General features: G+C 45.3%; 1 protein-coding gene across 4 annotated transcripts in view; it reads right to left on the bottom strand.

Moving 5' to 3' along the window:
• LOC138843476 (uncharacterized) overlaps positions 1-21,832 on the bottom strand; it is a 223,981-nt gene that overhangs the window by 69,577 nt on the left and 132,572 nt on the right. For all 4 annotated transcript variants that reach the window (XR_016235189.1, XR_016235185.1, XM_070047382.2 and 1 more), the window contains one exon: positions 4,397-4,474. Coding sequence is in view for 2 of the 4 variants with exons in the window: in XM_070047382.2 (XP_069903483.1) it covers positions 4,397-4,474 (78 nt within the window). In the remaining 2 variants the exon portion in view is untranslated. The remainder of the gene's footprint in view (positions 1-4,396; positions 4,475-21,832) is intronic.

Below are 21,832 nucleotides of genomic sequence, written 5' to 3' on the forward strand. Positions count from 1 at the left end.
TAGCAGCTGCCGCACTGGAGTGAGGAGCACAGTCACCACCCATTGTTTCCCCAGGACCTAGAGGGTGGCCCCACGCCCTTCCATCTCAGTCTTCCCATCTGTACAATGGACTGGATAAAATAATCCATCAGAATTCAAAGAGTAGCTGTTAGAGAATTTGAAGGCAGGAGTTGGTTTACTTTCTTCAAGTCAGCATACAAGCCCTGGCCCCAGCCTTTCTCCATGTGGCCTCCTGGACTGCATGGTGAACTCCTTGTCTAGGACTCTGAGTAGCCTGGCCCTGGGCAGCCCCCAAATAGGTCAGATCTGGAGGGTGAAGGATGTGTCTGGTCTGCAGTGCCCTGACTGCTGGAGTGGAGAAGATGATTAAAAGACTGAACCGTGTGCCAAGTGAAGTAGGATTCCCTCCTTTACTCTCTCCCTCCGGATTCTCGCAACAAGGGGATATGCCCAATGCACAAGAGAAAACTCAGTGCCTCTTTGCCACCGACATTGTGAGACATTTCCTGTGAGACAGTAGCATTGTCCAGATGATGCAACCAACACGGAAGGCCTGAAAGAATTTCCTCTACTCGAGGATGTGTGTGTGTGTGTGTGTGTGTGTTTCAACTCATATAGATGCCCATCTTTCCTGGAATGCGCTGACTGCACGTGTTCCTCTGGGTGTCTGTCACCCAATGGTAAGTCCCAGTATAACCGTCACCTCCAGGCAGCCTTCCTTGAATTAGCGGCCCTTCATCATGCTCCCATAGCCCCCTGGACATACCTCTATCTGAGCAAGTAGGAAACATACTGAAATTGTCCCGTTGTCTCTGCCTTCTCCATGGTCAGGCACTGTGTTTCATTCATTCTTTAACTCCAGAATCTACCACCATGATGGCATTCTACAGGAACTTAATAAACTCAATGGATGTGTCATCCGTCTCCCTAGAGTAGTTGTTGGCGTAAACGCTCACTTGCATTTTACAAGAGAACCCCGTAACCTTTGCTCTCAGGAAGTTCCGTCTCACATCTGACTCAAGTCTCTCCTGACTCATACGTTTCCGTGGATTGTAACCTCAGGAGACACTAAGTGCTCACCACCCTCATTCTTCTCGGGGGAATCCTAGAAATCGTGAATATCACTCACCATTTCCTCCCACCAAGTCAGTGTTATTTGGGAAGCTGGATTTAGACAGGAACTCTCAGAATCTCAGCCCCAACCACTTTTCCTTTTAGTAGAGAGATACAAAAGGACTTTCAAGAAACACGATGGCCAGACAGAGTCTGCTCACGTTAGCAAGCTTTGGTGAAACACCTGCTGTGCACTGAGTTGTGTGTGAGGGAGACAGACAGGCGTAGATGCCCTTGCAAACAAGAAATCTTCAACTGGAACAGGGGGTAAGAGGGGCGCCTCCTTTTGTGAATTTTAAAAAGCAGCAGCCATTTTCTTTGTGGTCCTTTGGTTAGAACCACCCAATGCTGTGAGAATGTGTGCTAAAATTATAAAAAAACAAAGTTTCCAATTCTGGAGCACTAAGGGAAAAACCGGGTGGCCCAATAAGAGGACGCGTTGGGGAGTTCATTGGAGAAGTGCCGTGTGTCTGCTGACATTTAGAAAGAAACCTATTTGCATTTTCACTGCTAAGGAGAGGAAGGCCTCCACTGACCACACATTCAAAAAGCTGGCAGAAGCCAGCGGTCGGCAGCCCCCAAGCCAGCAGGAGGCTCAGGGCCTCCGTGACTTGAGGCTGGTCATCTGGGGACATTTGGGATTCTCAGCTCGGGAGCCAGCGGCGGCAGCACAGATAAGGCCCGAACAGAACTCTGGCAGCCTGAATAACATCTGCTTGGTCTGAGGTTTTGGCTATGACTCCTGCTGGGAGCCTAGGGCTGGAGTCCCGGCAGCCTGTGTTGGGCGCTGGTTACAGCAGGTGGCGCAGGAGAGCAGGAGCCAGCCCTCAGAGGGCCCTGAAAGCAAGCCTGGTATCCACCCGGCCCCCAACAGAGCCACTGTGGCCAAGGCCAAGGAGCCCACGCTCTGCTCACCATCCTGGAAAAGACAGACTTCCTGGTTGGACGTAGAGCCCGATAGCAACGTTTCTCAAGTAAAGAAAAGCCAAGGTACGTGCTCTACAGTCAGGGGCGAATCCTTGGGTGACCTGAGCGTTTAGGACTAGAAAATGAAAGAGAGAAAACAACACGCAAGATGAACTTCAGGGGCAAGATGAAAGCGCCTGGGCTTGAGGCTCTGACAAGTGATGATCAAAGTACAGTTCCTCAAAGAGCCTCCCCCGCCCGCCCGCCCAGCAACCGAGCAAAACCAAAACAATCCCAACTGAAAAATCCTCTATTTTGTTCAGTAAAACTCCAGAAAATGAACACCTGCATCTTAAAGCTCCCAGAAGCAGCCCCTTTCTCAATGTTGCTATCTCCGCATAGGGTCAACTCCAAATTACACCATACGGGAAGAGGGCAGCAAGAAAGACCCCCTGGCACGAACAGCCAGAGAGCAGAGAGCACCATCCCGCTCATGGAGTCACGCGGCACAGCGAGCTGACGGACTTCAGGCAGCTGCACATTGTAAGCACGGGGGAAAAAAGCACAATGCACCAGATACGAGACAACCGATCTGCAAAAGATAACATCTGAACGCAGGAGACTGCTGAGATGTGCAACAAAGAGCTTTCCCTCAAATGGTTAAGCAGTATGGGTTGGCTTGGGGATAAATCTGGGGAATGCAAGGAATTTTACTTATTTTTCCATTGGGTTAGCTTTCATGCTGTTACTTCTCTCGTGGGAGGTAGATACCTCAGCTCTGATGTTACATAAATATTTTCAGTGCCTAAGTAATACACATATATAATCAGCATTACATATACATGTTACACATACTTATATATAAACACACATAACAAAGTGTTGCTTTGCTTGAAAAATTGTTCAAAAGTATTCATACTTATATATAAACATGCATAACAAAGTGTTGCTTTGCTTGAAAAACTGTTGTTATATTTGTTCTGGATCTTTTGCAAAAAGCATCTAGGTTCACTGATCAACAAGAACAGTAGATGGGATCAGGATCTGTCCGGTAACTTACCCTGCACCTGCCAACTGGGGGGCCCCTGCATCACAGGTGCCCCAACTGCAGAGTGCATGGGACAGTAGGATTTAGGCTCCAATAAAGGCAAGGACAGCCCAGAGAAAGGCAAGTTGAACTCACTGAGTGAGACCAGGAAGGCTTCTCGGAGGAAGACACTGGAACTACAGTGCCCTCTGTGCTTTTTATAACGGGCTGTCTGCTCGGCCAGAATGCCCTTCCACAGCTCCCATCATCTCCTTTCTGGTGTCCAACAATCAGCCTCCTGCCCAGCACCTTGTCCCTTAGAAATCCTCTGCAGATCTCGCCCCAGATATGTAACAAGGGAGCGATGGCCATGTCTCCGTTCCCCTCTATTATGTAATCACTTGCCCCTGGGAGACACCTTTTCTTCTGCTTTTTAATGGGTTCCCGAAATGCCTCTCCTGCAATTTCTGAGTAGAGTTACTAGATAAAAACAGTGCTTAGTTAATTTTGAATTTGGGGGAGCAGGCGCTGTGGTGTAGCGGGTAAAGCCGCTGCCTGCAGTGTCCATATCCCAAACGGGCGCTGGTTCGAGTCCCAGCTGCTCCACTTCCGATCCAGCTCTCTGCTATGGCCTGGGAAAGCAGTCGAAGATGGCCCAAGTCCTCGGGCCTCTGCACTCATGTGGGTGACCCAGTAGAAGCTCCTGGCTTCTAGGTTTGGATTGGCTCACCTGGGGCCGTTATGGCCATTTGAGGAGTGAACCAGCGGGTGGAAGACCTCTCTCTCTCTTTCTCTCTCTCTCTGCCTCTGCCTCACTGTAACTCTGCCTATCAAATAAATAGATAAATAAATAAATATTTTAAAAAATTTAAATGTGGGATAAATAAATGTCCCAAATGCTGCATATATTATATTTTCACTTGTTACTCTGGAAGTCTCTCCTAAGGGCACTGAGTTCATGCCTCTCTCACCCCAGGAGCAAAGCTGCAGGTGAATTTTCCCAGCACCAGTCTCTCTCCTGACTCCCAGGAAAAAAAAAAAAAGAAAGAAAGGGCACCACTAACACACAATTCTAGCAGACTAGAAGGGTCATCTAAGGTCAGTTTCTAATCTACTTTGTGGGTTTTTTTTTCTCCTGTATTTGGTGTATTTATTTAATAGAAATGAAATTTAAATGGTTCAATTCAATATAATAGCCCTTGTTCAATTAATTTTTAAGTAAGTGACTTATTCCTTTACATTTAAATGCAGTTTAATGAATTGTATGAATTGTAAGACTATGACACTTTGCAATCTGTTAAATCCATGTTTAATTTCAAAGTATGACAGGCTGCACGCCGTGACATTTACCTTTCCAGTCCCTGCCGGCTCTTTCTGCTCCTTGTCTTCCGCAAAAAGCAATGGAGACCCAGCAGGGAAGGGCGGAACCTGCGGAATCACATCCAATCCCGTCAGAGCGCTTGTCATCGTGAAACACCTTTCACAAAAAATAAAGTTGCCTTCTTCATTTCACTAACAAAAACAGAAGCATCTTGGGTTGCTTTAACAAATTCTTTCCATTAAGATCAACATTCTTTCCACTTACATCCAATCTCCCAAGGTGAAAAATTGAAACCAGGATAATTTATAGCTGGGTTGTCCTACCTTCTTCATGACACATAGGAAATTATAATAATTTTCAATTTTGCTTTATTTATTTGGGAAGAAAAAGTAGGGTGGGGAAGATAGGCAGAGAGCTCCCATTTGCTAGTTCACTCCTCAAAATGCCCTCAAGGGAAGGGGCTGAGACAGGCTGAAGCTGGGCGCCAGTAAGTCAACCCGGGTCTCCCATGCAGGTGTCAGGAACCCAGTTACCTGTGCCATCAACACTGCTTTCCAGGGTCTGCATTACTAGGAAACTGGAGACAGGCAGTATGGGACACAGGTGTTTAACCAGCACCTTCATCGCTAATCCAAATAATTGCAAAATTAATATAAGTTGGAAACAATTTGGGAGTTTCTCTATGGGTCATCAGGGCAAAATTAATTAAATTTCATTCAAATTATTTTAAAAACTATAAAATGTGATTAAAAAGTATTAAATATAGAATTTTATAAAATCTCCCAGAAAATTATTTTCGATTTAGGAACACCTTATGCCTGATTTTTTAAACAAGGAGTTATTTATTTTATTTGTAAGGCAGTTACAGAGGCAGAGACAGAGAAAGAGATCTTCCATCCACTGTTTCACTCCCCAAATAGCTGCAACTGCCAGAGCTGGCCAAGACTGAATCCAGGAGCCAGGAACTCCATCCAGGTCTCCCATGTGAGTGGCAGGATCCCAAGTACTTGGGCCATCTTCCTCTGTTTTCCCAGGCGTATTAGCAGGCAGCTGGATCAGAAGCACAGCAGCCAGGACTTGAAATGGCACTCTGATATGCCATGGCTTAGCCCACTGCACCACAGCACCAGCCCCCCTAATATCTGATCTTTAAAGTTAAGGATAAAGATCACCTATGCTTTCAATGTTATTAGAGACATAAACTATAAGAGCAAATTAATCAGACAAAAATCTATTTTTTTTAGTACAGGCAAAGCAAAGATCTTCTCCACTGATAAACAACTCATGACTTAAAGAATAACCCGCGGACAGGCATTTGGTCTAGCAGTTAAGACACTGATAAGGATACTTGTGTCCCACGTTGGAGTACCCCGGTTTAATTCCTGGCTCCACCTCCTGACTCCAGCTTCCTGCTAATGCAGATCCTGGTAGGCAGCAGGTGATGGCTCAAGTAACTGGGTTTCTGCCACCCATGTGGGAGACCTGGATTGAGTTCCTGGCTCCCAACTCCAGCCCAGCCCAGTCTTGACTGTTATGAGCATTTGAGGAGTGAACCAACAAGACTGAATCCTAGCTCTCTCACTCTCTCTCTCTGTCCTCTCCTTTCTCTGTTTTGATGCCTCTCAAAAAAGTAGAATTAAAAAATATAACTAAATTATTAAACTGATTCATCATATGAGGAATTTACAATCATCAATTACTTATTTTTCAATTACTTAAACTATTTTATTATGATTTATTTGGGTGGTAGAGCTACAGACAGTGAGAGGGAGAGACAGAGAGAGAGGTCTTCCTTCCACTGGTTCACTCCCCAAATGGCCGCCACTGCTAGAGCTGAGCTCATCCAAAGCCAGGAACCAGGAGCTTCTTCTGGGTCTCCCACATGGGTGCAGGGGCCCAAGCACCTGGGCCATCTTCCACTGCTTTCCCAGTCCATAGCAGAGCTGAATTAGAAGAGAAGTAGCCGGGACTAGAACCGGCACCCATAAGGGATACTAGCACCACAGGTGGAGGATTAACCTATTGTGCCACAGCACCAGCCCCTTATCATCAATTACTAAGAGGAATTTACTATCATCAATATCTTGGGACACACCTAGAAGACTTTCCGAGCACCCCAGAACCACGCAGGACCACTGGGAAGCTCTGTCTTACATAAATAATCGACCATGTGCCTGTGCACTGGCCCGTGTCTAGCCTATTGCTTGTGCTGCAAGCACATTTGAAATGAGTGCCAAAGAAGAGAACTATCCTTTATCTTTGAGTCAAATGAAAATATTCCCCCAATCTTAAGGATCGTGGGAAATTCAGGTCAGTTACCCAGGGCACAATCAGGGACAGCCAGTCTTTTCCATTCTGCTTTGGTGTGTGGTAGGAGTCAGTGCAGTTGTTCCAGGCCATCACAGACCGAGCAACCAAGGCACGGCAGCCTCTGGGTCAGTCTTGGAAAAGGCAAAATGACAAACCTTTGGTCCTACTTAGGAGCAGCTTACAATTTGGAGAGTGAGGCTACAACACAAGCAAAGAGGCAAAGGAATCCGGTGTGCTTGTATCGCATCCAGGATAAGGTGGAACGATTGCTAAGGTTCAGAGATTCTTCTCTGCCCACCCCCCAAGCACGCTCCAGTCCAACACACAACACACAGGATTTTCCAGGGATCTTGCTGCCTGTCTCCTGAATAATTCTCTCTTCCCCAAGAACTTGCCTGACAGCTGACTTTTCAGTGTGCTTTCCCCTCCACCCTGTTCCTTCCCACTCTCAGCCAGCCCAGATGGCCACACTGCTTGGGAAGAAGGGTACAGCACCAGCGATCTCCATTGTAACTAGGTTCCTACATGCCTGGAATGTTAAGCCTGCTCGGCTGGAGAGCCAGGTTGAAAATGAACCCAACAGTGTTCAAGAAAGAAGAGTTTTCTCTACTCATCCCACCCCCTGGGCCTCAGCAGGGTTTCCTTGAGCAGACTTTGAAATCGTTGGTCAAACATGTACCTCTCAAAAGCTTGTCTCCTTTAGTTCCAGCCCTGGAAGACAGCAGGATTGATCAATGTGCTTTTCTTGACTCTGTCATGGATGGCGTAACCAGCAGGGAGTCCCAGCTGAGCCCCCAGCAGAACAAAATTAACGAATGTGCATAAATTAGCACCAAATGTCTACTCTGTGGAGAAATGCCAAAGCCATTCTTTCCAAAACAGATGAACTGACCATCCCACAGTTCCCATCAGCCTCTTTGCTCAACAGTGGCCTGCACCTCACCTCGTGTTTACTTTTGTAATTACCGCAAGATTTCAAATGCGTTTTCTCATTTGGCTTTGGACTTTGGGGAGGCAGATGCACTGAAGATTTGATTTCTGCTATATAAGTGAGAAAAATAAATCTCAGAGGCGTTGACTGACAAGCCCATGTCACATAGCTACATCTTGAAAGGGTAGGAAATGAACCAAGGTCTTCTGACTTTAAGCCCAATATTCTTTTTTTTTTTTTTTTTTTTTTTTTTTTTTTGACAGGCAGAGTGGACAGTGAGAGAGAGAGATAGAGAGAAAGGTCTCCTTTGCCGTTGGTTCACCCTCCAATGGCTGCTGCGGCCTGCGCGCCACGCTGATCCGAAGCCAGGAGCCAGGTGCTTCTCCTGGTCTCCCATGGGGTGCAGGGCCCAACTTGGGCCATCCTCCACTGCACTCCCGGGCCACAGCAGAAAGAGGAAGAGGGGCAACCAGGACAGAATCCAGTGCCCCAACCAGGACTAGAACCCGGTGTGCCGGCGCCACAAGGCAGAGGATTAGCCTAGTGAGCCGCGGCGCCAGCCCAAGCCCAATATTCTTTCCACTACCCCATTCATACCCAGCTAGAGACAAAAGTTTGAGATGCCTAACATTGAAGGAGCCTTCATACCCCTTCCTTGTTCTCTTCTCCTTCAACCCACAGCTCAGCAGAAATATCTGACAAAAGCTCCATAAAAGTCTTAGTCACCTTAAGCACACATTTAATGTAGAGAAAAACTATACACAAACATACACATCCATATAGATATAAAACTTACTCTCATCCAGTATTTGAAACTCTTCATTCAACTCTGTGTTGCTCTTCTCAAAGCAAAAATGCTAGCAACACAGTAGAAGCTCAGTAACTGTTTGTCGAGTGAACCAATTAATGATCATCTCACTCATCGTTTTTTACATCTCCAAATCGTTTGTGTTTCAGCCAGTCCCATCTCCTGGCTGCCCCTCCACCACCTTGCTGCAGTATTGAAAGAGGCTCCGGGTAAAGAGATGTCATACACAGCTGGAGTGAAGCAAATAGAGATAAAACACAACCCAAGAATTGCAGCTTCAAAGGTGATCGGGGGAAATGAGTGTTTTAATCCTTTGAGACAGATAATCCTTTGAAGCAGATATTCAGATCTCAGAGAAATCTTTCAAACTGCCCTCAAATCACACAACAGGCAAGTAACAAAGGCAGAATTTGAATTCAGTTCTGACCATTCAACTTCCCGTTGTATACCTAGTGCCTAGGGGTTGGTAGCGCCTTCCACTCGCTTCTCGAAGGGGTCTGGTCCATTCTCTGTATGGGATATTTGCTCTTTCTCCAGGGCTCTTCCTCAGACACCTGCTGGTTGGTGGCTTATTTCCTCACCTCCTCTGAGACACTGCTGCTATTTTACCCATGCAATGAGCTCCTCCGCCATGTTTTTCCCAGCGTCCATAATTCTTGATCCTTCTTGTGCCACTTTGCTGTGTTCCCACAGTAAATATTACAATGTATAGCATGCACACTATCATTATTTTTCATTTGCATGGTTGCTGTTTAAGAAGAGCTAGCTATGGTGTGGATTTTTGTCTTTTTAAATTCATTGATACACCTTGAACACTGCCAGGAATAGGGCAGGTGTTCACAAAATATTTAGTGACTTGAAGCAATGAATGAGTGAAAGTTAGGTAGTCTATTTGTTGGATGAATGAAGAATTAAGACTCCTTGCCTCATCTAAACCATCGTACAAATAGATTCTACTTATTAAACACCATTTGCAGGCTATGTCCATGATTCATAAGTGGTCTCATTCAACAGTTTCCAAGGCCTTAAAACAGACAATTGACTCCTAATTTATAGTTGGAGATATGCAGGCTCAGAGAAATTGAATTAGCCAAAGATTGTACAACTGGGAGGGGACAGAGGCAGAATTTGAACTCAGATCTAACTCCAAAGTTAAGGGATCACTGGAACCTGTCCTCACCCCTAGAAGGGGCTTCCACTAGATAGAAGATTTCTTTCCCCCGAATGAGTAGATAAGTTTGATCCATTTACAAGTAGCATTATTTTCCCATCATACTCAGATTACACTCAAGAGCTGTCCATTCCCGGAAATGAACTCTGTTCTGGAGTCAGGTAGCAATGCCTGTTGCTGAATCAAGGCTGGAGATTTGCATTTCCAATCATTCAAGGATTTAATTAGTATCATGACCTTAATCAGGTGTGCTGCAAATACAGCTGATGTCATCAGAGCTTACTTAATTAGTTTGAAGGAGAAAAAGTTTTTTTTTTTTTTTTTTTTTTTTTTTTTTTTTTTTTTATCATCTGAATATGTCTCCCCTGGTGTCAGGGTGAAGGGGCCCACAGGGAGAAACCAACTTAAAACCTGGATTCTGTGATTAAAATTTTTTTTATATTATCTGGGAAAGGGTTTTGAAACTTTAATATCACTGAAATAAAAATATACATGTAACCAAGTGCCAAACGCAGCCATATTTTACGACTTTGTTGAAGCATAGTTTGTGCACTACAGCATTCAGATGTTGTGAAGTGTGCGATTCTATGATCACTTCCCAAGCTGGGAAGTGGTGGCCTGATCCACTGTGAGAATACTACAGTCACTCCTCAGGGTGTCTTCAAAACTCTGGCCAGTCCATGCCTTCTCCTGCCCCCAGCCCCTCTTCAAGGCCAGGAAGCAACTCATCTTTTTGTATCTATAAGACTGTCTTTTCTGGGCATTTTATATAAACAGAATCCTACACCGTGTATTCTTTTGGGTCTGACTCCTTTCACTTACCACGTTTTTGAGGTTGCTTTATGGGCTAGCAGATGCCCAGTATTCATATGAATGCTATTAATTATATGTATAGACTGAATGCTATTTAATTATATGTATAGACTGCATTTTGTTTGTCCATTCATTGGGGGGGGTGGTTTCCACTGGCTGTCATGAATGATGCTATGAACATGTATGTACATGTCTTTATGTGGACGTGGATTTTCCTTTCTCCTCAGTAGATTCCTAGGAGTAGAGTTAATGAGTCTTATTTTAGCTTTAACTGTTTAAGAAGCTGCCAAAATGTTTTTCCAAAGTGGCTGCTCCATTTCACCTTCCCACCAACAACATATGAGAATAACCAGTGATTCCTGAAATTGCTTTAGATAGTAGTCTGAAGCTGCTCATGTTGGTCTTTGAACTGTAACCTTGAAAGAAAACTGAAAGACTCATACAATACTGTATACTGTTCAAGAGTAGAGATGAGAAATTAATAGAAATAAATGAGATTTAGATGAAAGAGAGAATTTGTAGCAAATAAATATTCTCAGGAATGGTCTTTTCAGCTTTCATTTCCCAGGAGATTAAATCACCCTGTTAAGTAAAATAACTCTCCAGAAAGATCAGTTAAATTTGCCATATAGATTGCTCATTTATCCAAATTCAATCTGACATTGAGATAGCAGACATGCTTTTGGGGGTAGGTGTGCCACAGTGGGTTGAGCTGCCACTAAGACACCCACAGCCCTAACAGAGTGTGTGTTTGAGATCGGCTCTCCACTAATGCATCCTGGGAGGCAGCAGATGATGGCTCAAATTGCTTGGGTTTCTGCTACCCATGTGAGAGAATCGGATGGAGTTCCTGGCTCCTGCCTTCACCCTGGCCAAGTCTCAGCTATTACAGTGAACTGGGGAATGAATCAGCAGAAGGAACATTTCTCTCTCTCTCTCTCTCTCTCTCTCTCTCTCAGTTCATTGCTCTTTCAAGTACACAAAAATAAATAAATTTTTAAAAAATTTTAAGACACTGGTTTCATTAATTTCATTCTCCTTCTATTATCTTTTTTAAATTTATTTCTTTGAAAGAATTACAGAGTTGGGGGAGGGGAGAGAGAGAGAGAGAGAGAGAGAGAGATCTTCCATTCTCTGGTTCGCTCCCTAAATGGCCGCAACAGCCAGGACTGGAGCAGGATGAAGCCAGGAGCTACAAGCTTCATCTGGATCTCCCAATTGGGTGCAGGGGCCCAAGTACTTGGGCCATCCTCTGCTGCTTTCCCAGGCACACTAGCAGGGAGCTGGATGGAAAGTGGAGCAGCTAGGTCTTGAACCCATGCCCATATGGGATGCTGGTGCTGTAGACGGTGGCTTAAACTGCTGTGCCGCAACACCAGCCCCATCCTTTTTTTTTTTTAAATAGGAAGGAAGGAAGGAAGGAAGGAAGGAAGGAAGGAAGGAAGGAAGGAAGGTGGGGGTGGGCTAGGCTGTGCGTGGATGTTCAGCTGGTTAGATTTGTTCACTACATTTAAAACAACAAACAACAAACAAGTGTTCCAGGCAATTCTAACACAGGTGGGCTGCTGGGCTGATCCGGAGAGGCTAAACAGATGGGGTGGGCATTTGGTGTGGTTGTTCAGAAGCCACTTGGGATGCTGGCATCCCCAATGGAGACGTTGGTTAATGTCTCAGCCCTGCTTCTAACCACAGCAGGTGACGGCTCAAGTACCTGGGTCTGTGCCACACACGTGGAAGGCTCAGGTGGAGCTCCATGCTCCTGGCTTCGGCCTGCCCAGCTCTGGCTGTTACAAGTATTTGGGAAGTGAATCAGTGGTTGGAAAATTCTCCCTCCCTCCCTCCCTCCCTCCCTCCTTTCCTTCCTTCCTTCCTTCCTTCCTTCCTTCCTTCCTTCCTTCCTTCCCTCCTTCCTTCCTTTTCTTTTTCTTTCTTTCCCTGTCTCTGCCTTTCAAATAAAATGAAAATAAATATGTAATTAAAAAAAAAAAAACCTCTTGAAAAACAAAGACTCGCTCCAGAGCAGCTTCAGGGAGCACCATTGCTTCCAGGCCTTATCAGCAGGATGGATCAGGAAACCAGGGAGTGCTAGGAATAAGCAGACAGTTACATGTTGGCTGAACCTTGCTACATTCTTTGCTAAACTGGGTCCTTGTCTGGTCCAGCTAACTCAACTCTGAAAAAGAAAACTGAACTTCAAATTAAATAAGCTAAAACCAATCATCACAGCCAATGACAATTAAGGTTTCTTTGCACCCATGTATAAGATTCCAAATTCACACTCATCTAAAATAAATGTATGTATCTCATGACACTAGTAAATAACTTAGTATCTCCATGAACTAACTCTTGGTACAACACTGTTACTCAGCCTCCAGAATATCTTCTCTGGCGCTCTCTCCCTCTCTCTCTCTCTCTCTCTCTATTCCTTTCCCTCTCCCCCCATCTTTCCATCTGTTTGTCTTCCTACAGCAGAGATCTCAGAGTTTTCTCTTTTATAGACTCCAAAGGAGCTGTGTTTGTCAAAAATCATTTTGTTCTGGTGTGCCTGTGGAAAGTAAGTGTAAAATAAATGCTTTTTGATGATGGATCTGCAAATATGTTTATGCTTCATTTGCATATCGCCATAGATGCTGAATATATAATTTGTGCATTATGCCAATTTAAGAGAGTGGGGATTGTGATGTGTTTTGTTTTGCACAACATTTTTTAAAATGCAAAACACCAGAGTAATAAATTAAACATTTCAATTAAGTTCTGTGGCACATTAATAATACACTTCACTGCTAGATGACTCAGATAACTGTGTGTCAAATAATGTCCCTAGTAAACATCTACATCCATTATAAGTCTGATAGCATACGGTCAATCTACACCCAATTCAATTATATTGTGTTACCTAATCAGGACCATAAATACTAATAGAATCATACATTTATTGCATGATTGTCCCATACCAGGCGCTAAGTGCTAAGTGTTCTACATGCAAGATATCGTTGGATATTCACAGTGACCTTAAGTAGTTGGTATTATAATTGTTCCCATTTTACAGATGAGAAAACTGAGATTTAGAATAGTCAAGTAGATATGGTCAAGGCTATGTAACAAGTGATTAAAGAAAGGAATTTTAACGTATGTCAAAGCAAATGGACCTTTGAAATTATATCACAATGCTTCTCATGTTTCCATTCTCTATAAGCAATGAAGTAAGTGAAGCTAACATTATGGCAAATGAAGAATGACATCTGAAGTATGAAAAGCTCTATGTCCCAAAGGTCCTCTACAGGAATCACCACCTGGGAACTTACGCTCGTCCCCTCCAGGGGTACAGCAGTCAGTGCTTCCTGTGTTGATCTCTTGGGAAGAAAAGGCCCTGGTGTGTAGCATTGGCAGGGTCTCATGGTATAAATACGCCCCCTACCCTGCCATTGCTGCAGGTGGAGTTAGGAAGCGATCAGGGCCAAGAATTAGAGTCTCTCACCACCTTTCTTATGGGCTGGCTGCAGGATACATCCGTGCCTGTTCCCTCCTAAAGATCCAGTTTCTTATTCTCTGAACAAGCCCAGAGACCTTGGACCAGGCAGAAGACACGTCCTCCCTTCTGGGGGAGGAGCCAACGCATGGGGGAAGGGTGAGCTCAACTCACTACATGCAGGTATCTCCATGCCACTAGGCTATTTTTAATTAAGAAGTGATGACAGCCGAGTCTACTCCCTGACACTGCCGTGATAACTTCTTGACCTAGCCCTCAGTTGTTAGACCCACTCCTGAAACCAGACCACAGGGGTCCCTCTGGGGCTTCTATTATTGGCTAGCTGTCTCAACAGATGCATCTCTAACCAAATCCATGTCTCACATAGGCATGCAAATGGGGAGATAAAAGCGAGCCATTTATGTACTCATTGGTAATCACATAGGGAAACATAGACACCAGCAGCTGTCTGTCTGGGAGAATACCCAAGGTCATTGTCATGGAGGTCCTGAGTGGCACAGGGTTAATTCTGTCCAACCGTCACTCATCACTCTTTTACATACTCATCTCTTGAATTAAATTATTTGCCTTGCTGCTCTGTTATAAAGGCAGTTGTGTGTGTGTGTGTGTGTGTGTGCATTCACACACTGTGTGCATGTGTTGGCTAAAGCACAGTTTTTGTAGTCATACACACTTGAAGCATTTTGACTTCTCAGTTTTATTATGCCCATTTTACAGTCAAGGAAACTGAGTCACAAGGACACAAATGGGAATTCTTCAATTGAAATGGGACAGACTTAAATCTGGGACCTGAGCTTTTCACCAATATACAGTAAGAGTCTCTCACCTCCTCTCCTTTTTGTTTTTAAAGATTTATTTATTAGAGAGGTAGAGGGAGAGACAGAGAGAAAGGTCTTCCACACACATGTTCACTCCTCAAGGGGCTGCAACGATGGGAGCTGAGTCCCCCCAAAACCAGGAGTCAGGAGCCAGGAGCCAGGAGCTTCTTCTGGGTCTCCCACATGGGTAAAGGAGCCCAAGGACTTGGGCCATCTTACACTGCTTTCCCAGGCCATTAACAGAGAGCTGGATTGGAAGAGGAGCAGCAGGGACCGAACCAGTGCCCACATGGGATGCCGGCGCTACAGGCAGAGGCTTAACCTACTACACCACAGCGCCAGCCCCTATCCTCTCCTCAACAATCACAGACTCATTTCTTCTCTTAAGAGCTTGTCAATGCTGCTATCCCTCTCTGGAGGGGTATTCCCTCTGGAACACCACCCCTTAACTCTTTCCAAACTGCAGCCATTCCCTAAGGCCCTAGTCCACTTCCAATCTTCTGAGATGTTTTCTCAGATGATCCTAGCTCAGGTAGCCATCCCACTCATGCTACATTTACTGGGTCGGTACAACTGGAGTTAACTTTATCTTGCCTCCACTTCTCTCTGCTATATAACTTGTCTGGCTTCTTTTCTGGAATAAAATGAACAATGGTCATGGGCAAAATCATGCAAGGATCTCATAATGCTGTGCTCTAGATGTTTAAAACTTTGAATTAATGAGGGAGCAGGGATGGATAGACGGCATTTGGGTAATGGGTACCAAATTAGTGTTTGGTTGAAGGAGCAAGTTCCTAGTGTTATACAGTACAGTAGGGTTCACAATAAACTAGTATATAGTTTAAGAATAAACGGAAGAAAGGAGCTCCAGACCTCTGAGCACATTTTAATGTCCAAGAAAGGGAAACATTGATTACATGTATATTGAAATGTCACACGGCAGTCCATAAGTATATACAATTATGATAAATTTAAAAAGTTTAAAAACAATACTGTGTCCTTAAGTCTATTGATGGAATTAGAGTTCCAGAATTGGAAGGAAAACTCAACATTATTGAGCACTGACTCAATGCTAAGCCTTAATCTAGGCATGTCACATACATGATTTTATTTAAATCTGTATGATTGCCAGCACTGCGGCTCACTAGGCCAATCCTCTGCCTGCGGTGCCGGTACCCCCGGTTCCAGTCCTGGTTGGGGGGCCAGATTCTGTCCTGGTTGCTCCTCTTCCAGTCCAGCTCTCTGCTGTGGCCCGGGAAGGCAGTAGAGGATGGCCCAAGAGCTTGGGCCCTGCACCTGCATGGGAGACCAGGAGGAAGCACCTGGCTCCTGTCTTCAGATCAGCGCAGCGCATCGGCTGTAGCAGCCATTTGGGGGGTGAACCAGCAGAAGGAAGACCTTTCTCTCTGTCTCTCTCTCTCTCACTGTCTAACTCTGCCTGTCAAAAAAGAATCTGTATGATTGATACCACGACTTCCATATTACAGATTTTTACAAAAGACCCACCTCCCAGGGCTGATGTCTTAGTACAGTGGGTTAAGTTGCTACCTGCAATGCGGGCATCCCATATGAGCACTGCTCCACTTCTGATCCAGCTCCCTGTTAACCTGCCTAGGAAAGCAGCAGAAGATGGCTCAAGTGTTTGGGTTCCTGCCACCCACATGGGAGACCAGATGGAGTTCCAGGCTCCTGGTTTTGAACTGGCCCAGCCACAGCTGTTGTGATCATCTGGGGAATGAAGCAGTGGATGGAAGATCTTAGTCTCTCTGTCTCTGTCTCTGTCTCTGTCTCTGTCTCTGTCTCTCTCAGTCTCTCCCTCCCCACCCTGTAACTCTGCCTTTCAAATAAATACATACATCTTTTTAAAAAAGGTTCAAGGGGTCGGCACTGTGGCGCAGCGGATTAACACCATGGCCTGAAGCGCCAGCATCCGATATGGGTGCTGGTTCTAGTCCTGACTGCTCCTCTTCCCATCCAGTTCTCTGCTATGGCCTGGGATAGCAGTAGAAGATGGCCCAAGTGCTTGGGCCCCTGCACCACGTGGTAGACCTAGAAGAAGCTCCTGGCTCCTGGCTTCGGATCGGCGCAGCTCCAGCCATTGTGGTCATCTGGGGAGTGAACCAGTGGATGGAAGACCTCTCTCTGACTCTACCTCTCTCTGTAACTCTGCTTTCAAATAAAATAAAATAAATCTTCAAAAAAAAAAGCCCACATCCCAAATTTGCTTATACCATGTTACAAGATGAACTACAACATCAGTATAGACTGGCCTGACTCCAAGCCTACACCAAGCTGCCCATTCCACTGTACTTGTGAGAGAGTGCACCTGAACAAGACCCTAGTGGGGGATATTGTAGCTGACCCAGAAAGAAATTCCTAATGGTCACTTGTATTATGTGCTAAGCTGTTAACCCTAATACTCAGAAACTCGCTCTTTCCGGCTGTCCTATTCTCTCTCGCTTCCGTGTCATGCCACTGCCCTTTGTTTTGAATCAAGAGGATGAAAAACAGCTGGCCCCCATCGCCTAGACAATAATCCTTGCTGAAGTGGAAAATTCCTATGTGATCATCTCAATTCCCCTTTCTGTAGTGTAAAATACAGCCACACGCTTACTGGAGTGAAGGCTGTCCTAACTCATAGGCTTTCCTGCCTAGAAAGGGGCAGCAGGGAGCATTAGTGAAAGCCACCAGCGTGATCAGAAAATCAGTCCATGAGCAGCTGTTCTTGGATCAAAGAGGCATGCTGAAAGCAGCCATCAGAGCAAAGAGGGAAAAAATCAGTTTGGGAACCAGTGTGCCCCTCTGCTACCTGCCACCACCACTGGCCTCAAAATAGACTTGGAGCCAGGATATGGGATCAGAGAGTATGGAAATGAGGCACAAAGGCTGTGGCAGCCACTAATTTGGGGAAACCAGAGAGATTGGCCGGCAGCCCCTGTCCCCTGGCATCTGGGGAAACAAGGGCAGCTGCTCAGGAAACATAAAAACACAGTGGAGACCAGAGGAGGGAGCCTTTCAAATGAGGATGCTGAATGCTTGGAACTCAGTGGCTGGGCGAGATGTTGCCAAGTGTGACGCTGCAAACAGGAAAGCCTTCTTGGGCCCTGGAGGTGGAGGCCACAGAACAATGAAAGGGAAGCCTGTAAGGCAAACAGCCACCACGCTGAAGCCTGCTCTCCCGCCTGGTGCAGCCCTGTTAGGCAGCAAAGGCAACAATAGTCCGGCTGGTGGGCTTGGCCCCCACTCCGCACCCCCTCCTCAATCTGCATGTTCCGTCAGGAAGGGCAGTGGTGGGGTCAGCTCCCTGGGAAGGATCCGAACAGGACGTTTCTAGAACAAAGCCTGTGCCGTTCACCTGCAGATCAAAGTTCGTTCTTAATAAGGCACGTGTTGGAGCGAACAGAAGTGGGTTGTTGCCCTGCATTCCATTAAAAAGGGACTATGGGCTGTCTGACCAGGTAAGCAGAGTGATCTGTGAACAAACTCACCCTTTGCAAGGGGTGCTGTGGCCAAACAAAAGCCAGGAGAGACGTGATCAGCTCCTGCTCACTGCGGCAGAGTGGTGGATGGCGTCTGTGTGTGTGTGTGTGCCTGTGTGCAAGGGTGTGTGCAATAGTTTCTGCTGTTGCTAAGATGGTTTCTCCCTGCACTGGCCTCTCGCCCAATCAAAAGGTAGCTGCTCCTCATTGGTTGCTCGGCTTTATCGAATGACCATGACGAGCTGGAGTGGAGCCCACCTCATTGGTTTATTCCTATGGCCCACTGTCAGGGGAGAGCAAATCAGACACCTAATCAATATTTTGTGAAGTGGCACTAGACTCCTGGCTAAATTTGCATTACATTTCTCCCTGTCTCTGCCTGTGCACTCAAACAAGCATCCTATTAACTTCAGGGACACAGAGAGCGGCAAGCAGTCAAACAATGTCATCCTTCAGCCATTTTGGGTACACCCCTGAGTCTGGACAAAAAATCTTCTGATGCTGTATATGCAACAGAAGAATTAGTTGCAAACAAGAGGCAAATCTTCTGATCAGACACACGTTTAACTACATTAGATCAGTGGTGGCCCTTCTAGAAAATCTTGAGTTGTTCCCTTCCCCCACCTCTTTTCCTCCTCTCTCTCCCCTTCATTCTTCTTCACCTCCCTGCCTTCCTTCATTCCCTCCTTCCACCCACACGTATTCATTGAACCGCGTCAGCCAAAACATGTTTCCCTACCATTGCAAAACAGGGATTCAGCACATGTTGAACCACCTGATTCTGAAGCTAACTGGGCTCTGGGTGTAATGGGAAGAAGCCAAAGTTCCGAGCAGGTACGGCTCCTGGTGTGAGACGCAGATTTGATCTAGTGACTAGTGTTTCCCAGAATTCTACAGAAATTTCCTTCAAAATGTGCCTGACTAATGACTCTAAGAAAGGAAAGATTGGATGTGAATGGGTTTCTTGTCTTTCAGTGTGAAAACAGAAGCAGTCAGGTGAGAAAATTCCACGTGTCCTCTAACCATCACCACGAAGAAGCCAGCCTCTACCCTTTCCTCTCCGATGCTTCCTAGTGTAACGAGCAAAGAGGCTGTGTTTCCATTTAAAACAGCCCTTTCCAAATGCTCTGGATACATCCCTCTGCACCCACTCAAGATCTCCTGTAATTCTTAGCCTATTCTCTTACACCACTAATTTCAAGTTTCCCCTCTCTTATGGTCATTTTGATCATTATTAGACTATGCTACAATAGTCCTCATTGTACATGAGAAAGACGATAAAATAATAACAACTCTTAACAGATCAAAGGCTGATGTTCAGCTGGTATAAATGGTACTAACATAGCGACTTAAAATGCTGAAATGCTTCTGGACATGTTGGTAAGCATTGCTACCTGGATCTTCTCAAGTACTTCCCCTGCCACCTTTTCAACCTATTCTCCATCTGGAGGCCTCCTGAACATCCCATAATCCAACAAACAAAGGGTTAGTGCTGGGATCAGCAGGGCCCTCTGTGACCTCCCTCCGCACTCTTCAGAGCCATGCCAGGGCTATTCCAGTATCCTCCCTGCTGAGATTCTACAGTCTCCCTTTCCGCCTTCTACTTTGGTGTCCTTTAGAGCAAAACCCTTGAAAGAGTTGTCTGTCTTCACCATCTCCATTTCCCCTCCTCTTTTCTTTTGAATCCCTTTCAAACACAGACTTTCCAATCCCTCCAGCATCGTAGCTTTTGTCCAAGTTATCAACAAATCTCTATTTGGCCAAATCCAAAAGCCAGTCCTCATCCTTATCTTATTTGGACTTTTAGCTGCATTTGACACCGCGGGTCACTTCTTCTTCCTTACAATGTCTCTACTTCTTGACTCTCTTTCCTGTCTCTGAGACCTCTCTCCTCCTTCCCATTTATCTGTCTGGCCTGTTTCTTCCCATTGCCCTGATCTCTAAACAATGCAGTACTCAGTTCTGGAGCAGCATCTCCTTTTCTCTCTAGATTCACTCTCTGCGTGAGCTCTTAGACTGAGTGCCTTGATAGTGAGTGCCGCCTTTGCTCCACCGACTGTCAAGTTTCTATTTCCTGCTCCAACATCACCCCTGAAATTCAGACTCGTATATCTGATTGCCACTTGGGTATCTGATGTACATCGCGAATTTAGGTTGCATAAAACTTCATCCTTGATCTTTCCCTCAGAACTTCTCCTCCCCTTCCCCAGCCATCTTCATCTTGGTAGCTGGCACATTGTTCTTCCCACGGCTCCACCGACATACAAGGAGTCAGCTTTGGTACCTCTCATTCTCTCAGATTACAACTATAATCTGCCAGCCATTCCTGGAGCCGATCCTAAAATAAGATTCAGAATCTGACCATTTATCACCACTTCTCACCACTGTCATTCACATCTAAACCACAATCTGTGTCCCCTTTATTATTGTAATGACCATTCAAAGATCTCTTTGCTTTCTAGCTTGTCTCCTTAACCATATTTTCTCTGCAGATGGGCTAACTTACCTACATTTGTATTAGCTAAGTGAGCGAACAGGATCTATTTACTGTTTGCATTCCAAATCACATTGCCTAGAATTTATAATCCCATAGCTTATAAATCATCACTCTCATAAACTATGATTTTAAAATGTCAGTTCCCCATCTCTTAAAAGTAGGAACATAATGCTACTTTCTGGAGATGCTTTTGAGCCCTTAGGAGGCTGAGTACAATTCACTAATTTTCTAATGCCAAATTTTAGTCAATGGCTTGTTTGCATTAAGAAAAATTATCTAAATAAATCCAAAATGTGTGCGTATGCACTTTTATATTCTGACATAATCCAATAAAGAATGCTAGCCAGCATATGGAAAATTGGCCAGATGTCAAGGCTGCCATGGTTTGGCTGTGGTTTGTCCTCTATATCAATGTGGTTTGTGAAGTGTGGGTCTCAATGGAACAGAGTTGAGAGGTGTTTGGGTTAAGGCAGCCCCACTCTAAGGGAGGGATTCCTGCTGCTTTCTCAGGAATGAGTTAGTTCTTGTGGGAGGGGGTGAGTGACTACAGGAGCAAGTTGTTATCAAAAGTGAATTTGGCTTCCTTGGCCTTCTTTGGCTATCTCTTTCACCCTGTAACCTCTTCACCCTTCTACCATGCTATGACAGAGTCCAAGGCCTGCACAAGAAGCCAAGTAGATGCCAGCTACATGTTTTTGGCTCCCAAGCTCCAGAACCATGAGCCAAAATAAACTTCCATTTATAAATTACCCCGGCTATGGTATTTTGTTGTAGCAATAGAAAATGGACTAACATAATAGCATTGTTTTTAACTAAGTTTCTATTAAGTTAGCTGCACTTACCCCTATTCACACCAAAAACTACCCCCTTTCTGTCAGTAATCTCTGTGTTGAGTGACTCTTCTGTGACCAAGAGAAGAGCCAAGGAGGAGAAGCCCATGGAGGAAATAGAACAGCAGGGTGATCATGTGTAGCCAGAAAAGACTGCTCTTCTAAGCCACGTCACAGTGAAACCTTAGCTGGTTGTGTACCCTAGGTACTATGAGACACATAGTTTCTTTCCAAGTCTCCAAAGAAAACACCAGGAATCCACACAAAACTCTGCAACGGGGTCAACTTCATGGAACAAGTAAATGAATGGATGGTCTT

The sequence above is a fragment of the Oryctolagus cuniculus genome, chromosome 1, assembly GCF_051225735.1.
Source record: "Oryctolagus cuniculus isolate XC-2025 breed Fujian yellow rabbit chromosome 1, ASM5122573v1, whole genome shotgun sequence".
Classification (NCBI taxonomy): domain Eukaryota; kingdom Metazoa; phylum Chordata; class Mammalia; order Lagomorpha; family Leporidae; genus Oryctolagus; species Oryctolagus cuniculus.